Below are 14,582 nucleotides of genomic sequence, written 5' to 3' on the forward strand. Positions count from 1 at the left end.
TGAATTTAAATCAAAAACAAAATACTTAATCTTTTTAGTTACTCCATACTTTCGAAATTACACTGTTTATTATTCATAATTCGTGTTCAAAATGAGATCCCCTATTTCGTATACAAATACGCATTCTTTTTCTTAATTCACTTTTTACTACAACACTACTCAAGCTATGTCGAATAGAATTTGCAGCATTCATTATTCTTGTTTTGAGTTCTTCAATTGTTTGTACTGGTGAAACATCATAAACCAGGCTTTTCATATGCCCCCAGACATAATAGTCCATCGGAGTCAAATCTGGACTTCTCGCTGGCCATGGGATTGGTCCTCCTCTGCCAATCCATCTATTACGATAATTGCTGTCTAGCCACTGTCTTACGGACATTCGAAAGTGTGCGGGGCAACCATCATGCTGGAATATCATTCTCTGCCTAAGTTTCAGCGAAACATTTTCGAGTAACTCATGCAGGATTTCTCTAAGCAAGCTTTCATAACTTTCACCATTTAAGTTATCAGGTAGGAAATGTGGCCCAATAAGATTATCATTGATAATCCCCATCCAGACGTTTACCGAGAAACGTCTTTGGGAACCGCTTAATCGCTTTTTGTGAGGGTTTCCCTGTTCTTTTTGAGACCAATATCGAATATTGTGGTAGTTAGTAATACCATCTTTGTCAAACGTTGACTCGTCTGTCCATAAAATTTTTCTCAAAAAATTGGGATTTTCTGCATCACAGTGTAGCATAAATCGGCAAAAATCTAAACGTCTTGCAGGATCTCCTTCTTCAATCACGTATACGGGTGTGTAATGATAGGGATACAATCCAGCCGCGTGGACAGTAAACCAGACTCTCCATTGAGATACGCCCAGTCGGTTTGCCACAATATTGGTGGAAACTGTAGGGTCCTCTCGAAAATGACGAATAATTACATCTTCTTCATCTGGAGAACGGACACGAGGGCATCCGGAATCAGATTGTCTCCTTTGCACGCGACCAGTTTCTCTAATTCGACGATACACACCAATAAAGACACTATTGTCAGGTGTCCGGCGATCCGGAAATCGACGATTATACTCACGACGAGCAGCTGCGGCGTCACCGTTACAATATCCATAGCAAAATAAGATGTCAGCGTATTCCTCATTAGAGTACGGACGACGAGAAGAATTTTGTTCTGCAGCCATAATAGTCCTTTTTACGCGCCAAGTTATCATAAACACAAATCACAAATTCCTTTTAGCTAGCCGAGTCACGAAGTTGTAAGAAACAGAGTCCAGTAAACGAAGCGGTTTTTTTCAAAAATTTAAGAGATCAATATTCACTAAAGCGCGTCCACACTATACGAGCAGTGCAAGTACAGTGAGTATTATGTACCCCGACAAGGTTTTATTACTCTTATTCCTAAAAGAAATGAGATAAAAGGAAATTAGAAAAAATGACGGTAAATTCAAAGGAATTGACAATAGTATTCCACAAACAGCTCTGGTTTATCTCTCCTTTTTTACCTATTACCCCTATTAAAAATAATCTTTAACTACTTTGCATTGAGGTCCTTTTGTCTTTGATCCAGATTTAATTTCTTAACAATAACATTTCTTAGAATTTCCTACCTGGTCTCTTTGTTATCTAATTTTCTCCTGAGTTTATGATTGTTACTGTACTTTTTATGTACCGATGGATAGCTAAGGAAACGCAGATGTTTTTAAAATGATCCGCACGATAAGAGCCATAGTGATTTTTACAAAAAAATTGCGAGTAACTTAAAGAATCAAAATTAAAAATCGAAAAGTTGTACAGTTTTGGATCTGTAATTTAAAAATGCTTGAAGATTGTTTTTGTTTTATAACTGATTACTATTAACTAGGATGTACCCTAGCAAGAAATACAAAAAAAAATAGGGAAAATACGTTGATTTTTTTTTTATTGAATTTTAGAATCTTAAACATCCTTTAAATAAAAAAAATATTAAAAAATTAATAACTCGAAAACGATACACTTTTGCATAAGCATTTTGGGGGTCATTTGATAGCTATTGTCCTGAACTATAACCCTTTAAAAGGATCGTGACATATTACCCTGTAACCCTGTATATACGTTGTGACACTTTGTATCGTTTAAAAAAAAAAACAACACACTCCTTTTAACGCATTGTATGTTTTAGTTTTAATATTTTTTATATATATATATATATTATTATATAATTTAATATATATATATACAAGTATCGAAAGTGATTATTAAATGGTTTGTTTTTGTTTGTGGTGTTGATTTTATTCTCTATGATGTAATGTAAACTAATTTAATTTGATGCGTCTAATAGTGAAGCTGCAGATCTCGAGGTCCTGGGTTCGAGCCCCGGGTCTGGTCTGAGATGTTATCAGCAGCAGATTGAAGTTTGTACGTTCACGAATTATGTTATTTAGAGTGTTAGTGCACTAAGGTCCCTAAGCACTTTGACATTTAAACCCCCCCTTTCCCATTGCGTAACGGCTTGAGTAAAATTATATTACTTTTGCGTGCCTTGTAGGCTTAACCATAAATCCGAGGCTAGGGATATGAAAGCGTGCTATATCTTTCTGTCGTGTTGCTGAAAAGGATAAAAAATGTGTCTGTCGTGTTAAATTGTTTTAATATATGTAGATATAGTGTATATTAAAATCAGCACCATTAATAGGTTCGTATTTGTGTATTGCGGCTTAAAAAAATTGTATATGGCAATGGTGTTATAACATACAGCCAAGTTTTTTTTAATGTATATTTTTATATAATTAAGTATTCAATGTTTTATATATTTTATAAATGATGACAAAAATTAACATTTTATTGCTTTGCGTAGGATTATAATTTAGTTTTTTTTTTTTAGTAATAACAATTAGTAAAAGGCTAATACAGGGTTTATAATGGTTTATATATGTTTGTATTGTAGTTTAGAATGGTTTTCGTGTTCTATTTTCAAAATGTGATACATTTATTTTGCAGGACGATATCCTATTCGAAGAGGAGGAACCGATAGAATCTTACGATATGATAAACGTCACGGATAAACAGAACGGTCTACCGGAAGGGCCGAGCAAGGAGAATTCGATCAGGAATCTATCGCAAGCCCACATACATAACAGTCAGAATTGCATGAACTCAACGCAGAACTTACGCCCGAATGTGTCTAAGAGGAAATTGTCATACCCTCGACCGATTAAGAACAATCTTAGCTCAGCGTCTATTGGATTAGATGGTGTACCAGATGGCAGGAGATTGGGCTCGCAAGAGACTTTTGGGAGGCGTTTGAGTGTAGGGCCGAAACGTAATATGTCAACGTCGAGTTTCGCTTACGTGTCGACGACATTCCACGGTTCAACGCTATCAGCTTTCGAAAAGCCCAACGAATTCGCTTCACAGTTTTCGCTTAAGTCGATCACGGAGAGCGCCGCCGATGTCGCGTATTGCTGTTTCCGTTGCAAGAAAAAGGATAAGAAAGAGAGGAATAAATTTTTCGACGTTTCTCTTCTAACGGATCCGACTTATCTCGTCATTTTGATATCGAGCAGTACGGTTGCGATATCGTGTACCAATTTTATAATTCTGTTACCGTCACACGCGCAGAACATTGGTTTCGATAAAGCGAGAGGTGCGTATTTGCTCAGTACGGTCTCGGCTCTCGACCTCGTCGGACGTATCGGCGGTTCCGCTCTTTGCGATTTGAATTTCATGCCGAAGTCGTTTTTCTTCGTCGGCGGTTTGTTGTTTTCTGGGATTAGTTTAACGATAATTCCGTTTTTGGAATCTTATACAGCCATTAGTGTTGTTTGTGCGTTTTTCGGATTAGCGTCCGGCGTTAATAATAGCGTGACTACGCTAGTTATGGCGGAAATTTTGGGGGTAGACCGATTGATGTCGACGTACGGTATCAGTTTGTTCGTTAACGGCCTCTTGCAATTGGTGGGGCCCCCATTATGTGGTCTGTGGTATGAACATGATAGGAATTTCGTCCATATGTTTGTAACTTTCGGGATCATATTCATATGCGGTGCATCCCTCTGGCTCCTGATGCCGATTATAAATAGACACAAGAAGAAGAAGTTGGAGAACGGGAAACAGGGTCAGAAAGTCTAAACACGCACAAATATTTCCTAGATATTTCGCTAGTAATTGAAAAAAAAAAGTATGATAAAGTATGAAATTCAAAATCAGTTCCAGTCTCATTCATTCAGATATTATTAACTTGTCATTTGATTCAACCACCCACTCATCAGATATTCTACCGAAAAACAGCTTGTTATTGTTGTGTTCCGGTTTGAAGGGTGAGTGAGCCAGTGTAATTACAGGCACAAGTGACATAACATCTTAGTTCCCAAGGTTGGTGGCGCATTGGCTATGTAAGCGATGGTTGACATTTCTTACAATGCAAATGTCTAAGGGAGTTGGTGACCACTTACCATCAGGTGGCCTATATGCTCGTCCGCCTTCCTATTCTATAAAAAAAAATATCGAAATTATTAATTATGATTATATGATTGTACAATATATAATATATTTCCAAACGAACTTGGTTCCAACTGATTGTCATGACATTTTTTTTATATTCATTTATTTATTCATCAAATTAAAAACTAAACAAACCAATCACGGCATAGGATGTGCTCTGATTGGTCGCTTATCACGTCATCAACTCCCGTCAACAAATGAGCGTTTAGCTTAATAACGAATTAGTTAAACGATATCAATTTTACCGATTTAAAAATCGAATCAGAAGTTAATAATGATCGGAACAAATAATACTGAAATCAATTTTTTTTAATATCGTGTTAAATGCAGTAGATTCTCGGTAATATCGCGTCCGACGGTGTTGCTATATTGAAAATACGGTATATCATAGAAAGAAGCGGTCGTGATTTGCTTCATACGTTGTATATTGTATCTATGGCCAACTCATCTACAAAGACGAGACCCCAATCAACGCGGGGTGACACAGTTTCTTAATAAAAAAAAAAACTGTTATTGGGGACGCATGCTCCGCCCACTTTATTTCCGATCAGTATGTTTCTATGATATACCGTAGTCAAGGTGAAGTCGGAAACGCTGTGCGTTTGTGTGACGTCATGATGCGTGATTGTCTCACGAGTTGCCATAATTCGCTTCCAGCTTCAAATAATTCATTTGTACGGCATTATTGTTAAAAAATGTTAGTGTTGATGGCAACACAGCGGGCATAGACAATGTGAGAATGTCGATACCTAAAGTAAAGGACAAAATGTATCGAAACGACATAAGCATTCAATTGATCACGTGATCAATAATTGACGTAGTCCAACAGATTTTATATAACGGGGATTTACTGTAGACACAGATTATAAATATTTTAAAAATATTACATATCATGATATAAAATATATATTTTAAGTAATTAATTAAAGTAATCATTTTTATTAACATCTTTCGTGTAGTTTTGAAGGCATTTAGAGCTGTAAATGTTGTTTAGAGGGAGATTAGATAAAAAACTATTTGTATTCTTCTTTCGAATATCAAATCAATGACGATAGAAAGAGAAAAATAGTGTTTAACTATACAGACGTTTTAAACAACGCTGCGTCTCCTTTTTTCGAATGTCAAATCAATGATGACAGAGAGAGACGAGTAGGGCTTACTAACTCCCTCTAAACAACGATTATAAATAAGGCTGTTAGAGTACAAGACACATTAGTTTTGTCCAAGTAATTTAATAAATTGTTCCTTAAACCCGCCGCGACTTATATGAATATTTATTTAGGAGATTCAAGCACAAATTTCTGTTTTTTTTTTTTTATATAGTATTTTTGTATGATAATTTCTTTATGGTTGTCGTTTAAGATATGTGCTTATATTTAAATTTGGGATTCCCCGACAGTTGAGTCACGCGTTCCTTGTTTAAATAAAATGTTTTCCGGTTATTGAAAGAATTTAGAATTAAAGAAAAGCTATAAATTAGTATTGTTTAAAAATTAATAATTTCTGCTTATTATTAATTATAATAATGTATAGCAACGAAGTATATAAGTATACGCGCCTCACACAAGGGAGGAGAGAGCGGCTGAGAGACATGACGTCATAAAGCGTCATGACGTTCGACGTCACGGCATACGGACGTCGGCATTCTATCTTTCCTCCGACGCGTGTTTAATAGCCGTTTCACAAACAATATAGATTTTTTTTAGATAGGTATTAACCCCAAAATTGGGGGAATTTTTTACAATCATATTAGTAAAAAAATAAAACGCGTTACTTCAACGGTGACTATCAAATACAGATTATAAACACATATTATTAAATTGAGTGCTTACACACTTAGTACACTATATTGTTAATAGATGGCGTTACTGGTTTCAATTGACGCATTAAAATATTAAATTTAACAAATCTCTTATTACTTCCCAAGGGATGTGTTTCACGCGCTGGATGGTCCCGATTTATATATATGTATTTGTTCAATATTTCAATCGCGATTCGATTACTATATACTTAGGATAGACTTATATACTATATGTTATGTATTTCATATATATGTACGTATTGAATATGTTACCAAAATAAATATATTGTAATTTGTTATGGTTGATATTTCGTTATTAAAAGTGCTATCACTGAATTAATGAATAATAAAAATGGTGTGCGTGCCAACGTGCTCGCTAGAATTGATGTATAAATAACAAAAACTTACGCTGACGTCATCTGATGTGTAATGATTTAACACATTCCTAACTAGATTCGGGTAAAATGTAATCGTATTAATGATTAACGGTTAAGATTACAATTTGTTACATCAATAATGATTACTAATTAACTTTGATTCATTGTCAATATGGCGCGAATGCTTTGGGACACTTGGCTCTTATTTTACTTAACCAAAGTAATCAAAATACTTTGGTTATACTATATAACAAACTATCTCGTTGGTCTAGTGTAAGGCCGCAGACACGGAGGTCCTGGGTTCAAATCCCAGGTCGGGCAAATTAAAAGTTCTCAATAGCAGCCTGGAGTCTGGAAGTTGGAAGTGTGTACACTCCCGTGCCTCGGAAAGCACGTAAAGCCGTTGGTCCTGCGCCTGAACTTTCCGGTCGTATCGGATTTCCGTCCCGTCGTATTATGAGAGTTAGGGAATAGCGAGTGCACCTGGTTTTGCGTACAACTTGTGCACTATAATATCCTCCTACGCAGTTGACTAATCTTTCTTGAGATTGGTCTGGAGGACCTTATTACTTATACTGTAGTCGTGATTGATGATTACATATTGTAATCGTAATCATTAATCTGATTATATTTTGCCTAACTCTGTTCCTGACAGTATAGCCTATTCCAATCGGGGAAAGAATAATATAAAATAAGTACAAAACGGCCCGTTAATATTCCTGTTACATAGAAGCGACTTCGAAAGTTATGAAACGGTTTTATACGGGTTTTGTTCAACGCCTCGTTAATGATTCTTCATATGTTAGCTAGAAACATTTTTTTTAATATGTATCTGGGATTATGTCAGTGATAGTACGATTTAATAAAAAAAAGAAAGCGAATGTTTTTTTATATTATATACTTCATTAAGCTCCCTTTTTTATTCAATTTTTATTTTATATAAATTCCTTAATTGTTTTTAAATTAATTCGTAATTAATATTTTTTTACAGTATCATAAATAGTTTTAAATATTATTTTAATAAAGATGGATATTTAATATATTAAATTCATAGACGAGTTGGTTCGGTTCGAAGTTCGAGAACGTTCGAAGCGCTTTTTACCTTTTTTTAATATTTAACATAAACACAATTCTATTTTTAAACTAATATAATTCTATTGTGATGTAAATATGTATATTTGTTTTATAAATGGGCCCGTCATCTCGTCATTTAATTTGAGATGTTAAATTACGAGTCGGGCAGTATTTTTTTTAAATTTATAAAACAAATATACAGACAAATGCACAATTTTTGCTATTAAGTTTTTTTTTATTTTGTATGTTGTTGATAAATTAGTTTTTAATGTTATTATAGGTTTTTTATATTTTGAATTAAAATAATTTTAGCCAAAAATTTAATTAACAAAATTCAACGTTACCTATTTTCTATACGTTATTTGTAAAAAAAAAAAATATTTGTAAATAAAATAAAATTATTTTTATTAAACATATCTTGTTTTATTTTATTATCTATTTCAAATCCTAATTAATAATAACGCTTGTAAGATTATTTGTTACGCTTTCGCATTTTAACTGTGTTATATAACTTTTTTAACATAATATGTAGCAAATTTAATTTTTTATAATTTATTAATTGAATTTTATTGTTTTTAATTTATTATAAATTTGTCATTCTTGTTAATTTCAAATTAATTGATAACTTCATCCGTGTCATCTACGCGTCGTACTTTGTTATATTTTAGTCAAACTTTGGAAATTTTTATTGGTAATGATTTGCTAGCCGAGATGGCCTAGTTGTTAGAACGATGATTTTGGATTCAAACACCAGTGAATTTTCAAGTGCTTAATTTGTGTTTATAATTCATCTCGCGCTTGATGGTGAAGGAAAACATCGTGAAGAAACCGGTATGTGTCTAGTTCACTGTAATTCTGACACATGTGTATTCCAACAACTCGCATTGGAGCAGCGTGGTGGAATGAGCTCCAAAACTTCTCCTCAAAAGGGAGAGGAGGCCTTAGCCCAGCGGTGGGACATTTACAGGCTGTTACTTTATGATTTGTTATTTATGTAATTTATAAGGTACTATTTGTTTACATAAAAAAGATGAGATCGTATGTAGACCTCGACCTGATACGTCTTGAGATTAGCGCGTTCAAATAAACAACGATGAGCGCCAATGTACTTAAGAGACTTGATGTGAGTTTTTTTTATATAGAATAGGAAAGCGGACATGGGTCACCTGATGGTAAGTGGTCACCAACGCCCATAGACATTGGCATTGTAAGAAATGTTAACCATCGCTTACATCACCAATGCGCCACCAACCTTGAGAACTAAGATGATATGTCCCCTGTGCCTGTAATTACACTAGCTCACTCACCCTTTAAACCGGAACAATACCAAGTTCTGTTGTTTTGCGGTAAAATATCTGATGAGTGGGTGGTACTTACCCAGACGAGCTTGCACAAAGCTATACCACCAGTAAAGCTTTCTAATGCTGGGTGGTGGATACTCATATGCAGGTTCACGATGTTTTCCTTCACAACTAATGAATTGTAAGCACAAATTAAGCACATTATTGTGGGGCTTGCTGGCTCTGTTTCCTCAATCTTCGGATAAGATTTACGTGATCTATCCACTGGGTGACTTCGGTTTTGACTACGCGTGATAAAAATTATCGAAACCTGGTGTCATGTTATCGATTGTGACAATGGTGACCATTATTAAAGAATGCTAACCACCCGAACACGACATATAGTCCATAAGTCCACTTTTTACCACACTATTATAATACGATTCGAAAAGATTTTAGGAAGATACCAATTGCTTTACGTGCTAGCAAGACACAAGTGTTTAAACATTGCCAATTGCCAACTTAAAGATTTCTACTATTGAGATTTTTTTCCCCAGACGAGCATAACATTTTTACAATAATTAATTTTACTTTTCAGTTGGAACCATTCGTTGAAGAAGATCCGAATGAATTGGAAGAAACACTGCACGATACGAACCCAAAAGTAATTCTTACACCGGAAGACAACTCGTATATGGAGAAATATCATAACGGTTCACCCCCTAACTTCAAGCAACGCTCGAATGCAGCTTTGGACGAGCGATTTTCGCCCAGCAAAGGCGACTTCGTTCGTTCAGCAAGCGCCGCTCAAGTCTCCCACATGGAAAATCCAAGAACTCGCAAGATATCCACGCCAGCGACATCTAAACACGGCTTGCAGCACATATCAAGTAAAATATCAAACCACCTTCCCAGTAACCCGTCGCTCCTCGAATCAGTTCCAGAAGGAAAGACCAGTAGAGTTAATTCGACGGAAGCGTTCAGTAAGAAATTAGTAGTCCCAAAGACGCCCAAACGTAGCCCGTCAACGTCGAGCTTCCAGTACATGTCGACTCCGTTCCATGGATCTACGCTATCCGCTTTCGAAAAACCAAGCGAATTCGCTTCACAGTTTAGCTTGAAATCTGTAACGGATAGTCTAGCCCCAATTACATATTGCTGTGGGTGCAAAAGAGACGACGATACGAAGAAAGAGCCAAGTAAATACTTCGATGTTCAACTGTTAAAAGACCCGATTTATCTCGTTATACTCATTTCTAATTGCACGTCCGCTATTTCTTACACAAATTTCATAATACTAGTTCCGTCCTATGCCCAAGAATGTGGCTTCGATAAATCTCTCGGAGCGTATTTGCTATCGATCATTTCAGCGTTAGATCTGGTTGGCAGAATAGGTGGATCCGCGTTATCTGACGTCGTTCTGACGCCTAAACGTTACTTTTTCATCACTGGCTTACTGTTGTCAGGAATAAGCTTGTCGTTGATTCCGTTGGTATCTACTTATTCGGCTATTAGTGCGATTTGTTGTGTATTCGGTATCGCCTCTGGTATTAATGTGGGTGTCACAGCGCTAGTTATGACGGAGATGCTAGGCACGGAACGGCTTATGTCATCGTACGGTATAAGTTTATTCGTGAACGGTATTCTACAGCTCGTCGGTCCGCCAGTTTGTGGTCTGTGGTTCGAACGCACGAAATCATATAAACTCTTATTCGTAACTCTCGGGTTTATTTTAATATTCGGAGCTAGTCTGTGGGGATTCGTGCCGTTCATTTATAGGAAGCGAAAACGCGAGCAAAATTTGAAACATTCGATTAAGGCGTAGTGTTAAAAGGTCTTACATCGTGTTACCATTACTTATATTAACTTTTACTATATATAATTAATTTTTACTTTCTTTTTTGACTCGGGTAAGTTAAAGTATTTTTTTTTAAAACTGGGACAGGATTGAAGTGGAAAAGCGTGGCAATTTTGACATTAGGTGTCAATGTCATTTAATGGTAAATTTTGTTAGATAAAAAATATATCCGAACTAATTTCTAATAATTTAAATCAAGAATGGAATAGTATTTTTATTTCGAATATATACATATATAACAATAATTTTACAATTATATTATCAAAATATGTTAGCCGTCAGGTTTTCTGTACTTATTATATATTATTTTTATTAATGAATCTTCCTTTACACTCCATTTTTATCACGTTTTTGGTAATTCTATTCTTATACTTAGTTTTACTGTCACTTATTTCTAGACATTACAAAATGAGCGATTTCTTTAAATCTTTTTTTCTTGAAAAGGCAAATTACATACAGCGTCTATTATATATTTTTATTTGATCGATTCAATATATTTATGTATTATTTATTTTACATAATAATAAAATGTTTTTAATGTCTAGAAATAGTATTTTAATTAGTAATAATAATAATCATTATACTTTCTCAGCACAATATATCTTATAAAATATTTTTAATGCTTAGGTTGATTATCATTTATATTTCAAATGTAAGCTTTTGTGAATATCATTAAAACCGTTGCGTTGCTTAAAATATATTTAGTCCTTTTTAATATTAATTGTACAAATTGTAAACAACACAAAAATAATTATTAAGAAATTAAAAAATAAAATTACATCAAAGTGCTTTAACACAGTTAAAAGCTACCACAGATTAAGGATGTAGGTTCTTCAATAGACAACAATAAATTCTGTACGAAAAAAAAGTGTCTGTTTACATTTTGTTCAATATGTAATTAAACTGATCAATGAAATTACGCTTTTAAAGTCAATTGTATCAATATATTTAAAACAATGCCTTAATAATTGTTAACTAAATACTATGTATAAAAAATATTATTAAAATGAATAGTGTATTTAACTATCGTATGTGAACTTGCCGTAAGTTCCTTAAATCATTCATTTCTATCTCTACTCACCTATCCTTACCTTTATACGCATGTCATACCTCTTTTGTGTTTTTCTTCTTGTCAAACACTTCCTGAAAAATTGACGTAACAACTTTTTTTAATTTTCATCTCGAATTAATAGGCAAGTGAGTTGTGTCTTTGTGCCAAATATTAAATGGACTAACATTGATGGTAACAGTAACAAATAAATTCTTATAAGTATGTGGTTATATGCGTTTCGCCACATTTAATAATAACAAGTAATGAAATCTATAATTCTCATTGTAGTGCTGGTATAACAATCCTTTTTAATATTAAAGATGTTACCTATACCTTACTTTTTAATTTTTGATCTAGATGACAGTTCATATACGATATATAATACTGTGCTTACATTTATAAATATATGTGTAGGATGATTAATTATCACTTTTAACAAACGTCTACATAACCTTGTTTTTTAATTTAAATTCAAGATGGCGCTAAAATAATCAAATGACATTTAAGACGGGAATAACGAGCACAGTTTATTACATCCAATTAAAATACTAATTGGAGCACTTATAATGTACTAATAAAATGGTGTCATGTTTATACTTAAAATATTGAATCTATAATATCTAAAAATAGATAAAGAATGGATATATAACTTGTCTAGGTTGCTTAATGCAATCTTATTTAGCACAATTTGGTTTTATATAACATTCAATTAACGCAATTTTATCTTTTAATATTAAAAAAAAAGAAATAATTTTTCTTTGTTTTTTAAATTTAAGTATTGCAATAATTAATGGCGCCAATGACGAAGGCCTAGATTTGAGATAGTCTATAGTAACTATTCAAAGTATATAAATAAAAGTATTTTATAACTATCCTACATATATACTTGTAAAATCGGCTTAAAATGAGGTTTATATTATATAATGTAATAAATTGTAAACATTATACAGGTTTGGTAAATATATTTTATTTGTCATCATTGAATATTTCCTTTTAATTCTTTTAGATATAGTTTTGTTTATAAACTATGTTTGAAGAGTCTGTCTTTTAAATAAGGAACGTTATGTCTTCAATACTATATTTGTAACTTTTACGGGCCTAATCTATGTCAAGAATTACCAATATTTCAAATATGGCCGCCTGTCAACTGTCTATTCTTTTTACATTTTTAATAATGATGATATGTAATGCCAATTATATTTTTATATTATAATAATTGACAATTTACCAGTAATAAATAATCTGTATACAATAATGTAATTAATTAAACGATTCGATATTCATTTTCTTTTTTTTTTTGTTGTTATTTTTTTTCTTTTTTACGATATAAAGAAAAATAAATCCTAAAACTAAATTATATTAACTATACTTATAAAATTCACTAACTAATTATTTTGAATTAACATATTGCAAAATAAAAACAAAAATTATATTACGTAAAATTCAACGCAACTTTTTTTGGCGCGAATTTTTGCTATTTTGTTTTGACATTTAAGATAAGATTAAGTCAGCAGTCAGCTGTCGATCGGTTAATTCAAATTAATCATATCAAAGTATAGACACCGACAGGTCGCTAGGGAAGTGCATTGCGCGGTGTATCAGCGAAATTGGTGTTATGAAGGGGAGGCGAAGGGTTAATGCACCGCAGGCGTGTCTGTGTACGCGCGCTATGGGTGTAGCTGTCTCCCGCCAGATATGGGAAAAATGCAATCAGATTAATAATTAACAATTACGATTACATATTAATAGAAAAACGAAATTAATCAAGAGTATCAAGAGAAAAACGAAATTATTCAAAAAAGTAACGTGAATGAGTCAATCAAGTAAATGCCCCAGATCATCACCGCGCGCCCTCTTCAGATCTAAACTGTAATATTGATGATTACACGTTGTAACCGTAATCGTTAATTATTATTAATATAATTTTGCTTAAGTCTGGCTGAAACCATAGTACCTAAAGCCTTAAATGAAAAAAAAAAACAGTAAAATGCAGACATTTTGTTAAGTGTATTAATTTAATAGACAGGAGAAACGGGTTATCATGTGCATTGCGTTTAGAGATTAATGGTATGATGTCAATGTCAAATTAAGTTTCAAAATGAAATATACAATATTATAAAGTTATTACAAGTTTTTGTAATACATCATATTTGAAAAAAAAAGTGTTTTGTTTATTTAAATCTTGTATTGACCTAAAATCTGAACATATCCGATGCTTATAAATATAGAGCTTTCAGAGTTGAATAAGATTCTTTAATAAAATAAATAATTTCGTTATATAAATTATTAAAACAAATAGAATGCATCCATTCTTATTATGGATCAAAAATTGTTTTGCGGGAAAACCCTAAGACTTTTGATTACACACATAACATATCGAATCAAAAAAAAAATTAAATTAAATTACTTTTTTTAATCTAAATTTGCATCGTAATGTTTTAAAAAGTTAGTTTAATTTTTTTTATTTGCGTGTTAACGACGAATTAAATATTGCGTGCACAAGCATCGCGCGAATTCGAAATACGCGCGTAAATCGCGCGCGGCACTCCTTGTTGCGTCTAGTTTACGCGCGAACTTCAAAACGAGCGCACGTATCAAGTATTGGTCAATGGTCTGATGGTTTTTAATTAATTTAGTGCGTATGTAGTCGAAAGTTGAAATAA

The 14,582-nt window shown here is 33.3% G+C and overlaps 1 protein-coding gene across 2 annotated transcripts in view; it reads left to right on the plus strand.

Annotated features, from left to right (window-relative positions):
* Window positions 1-13,202, plus strand: part of LOC126779927 (monocarboxylate transporter 12-like) — a 38,690-nt gene extending 25,488 nt beyond the window's left edge. The window contains exon 8 of one of the 2 annotated variants that reach the window (XM_050504125.1): window positions 9,609-13,202. In XM_050504125.1, the coding sequence (XP_050360082.1) occupies window positions 9,609-10,835 (1,227 nt within the window). In that variant the 3' untranslated portion in view covers window positions 10,836-13,202. Of the gene's footprint in view, window positions 1-2,975; window positions 4,202-9,608 lie in introns of those variants that run through there. The other variant, XM_050504126.1, reaches the window with a different exon arrangement.
* Window positions 13,203-14,582: the final 1,380 nt, after the last annotated feature.

This window comes from Nymphalis io, chromosome 30 (genome assembly GCF_905147045.1).
Source record: "Nymphalis io chromosome 30, ilAglIoxx1.1, whole genome shotgun sequence".
In the NCBI taxonomy this organism is placed as follows: Eukaryota; Metazoa; Arthropoda; class Insecta; order Lepidoptera; family Nymphalidae; genus Nymphalis; species Nymphalis io.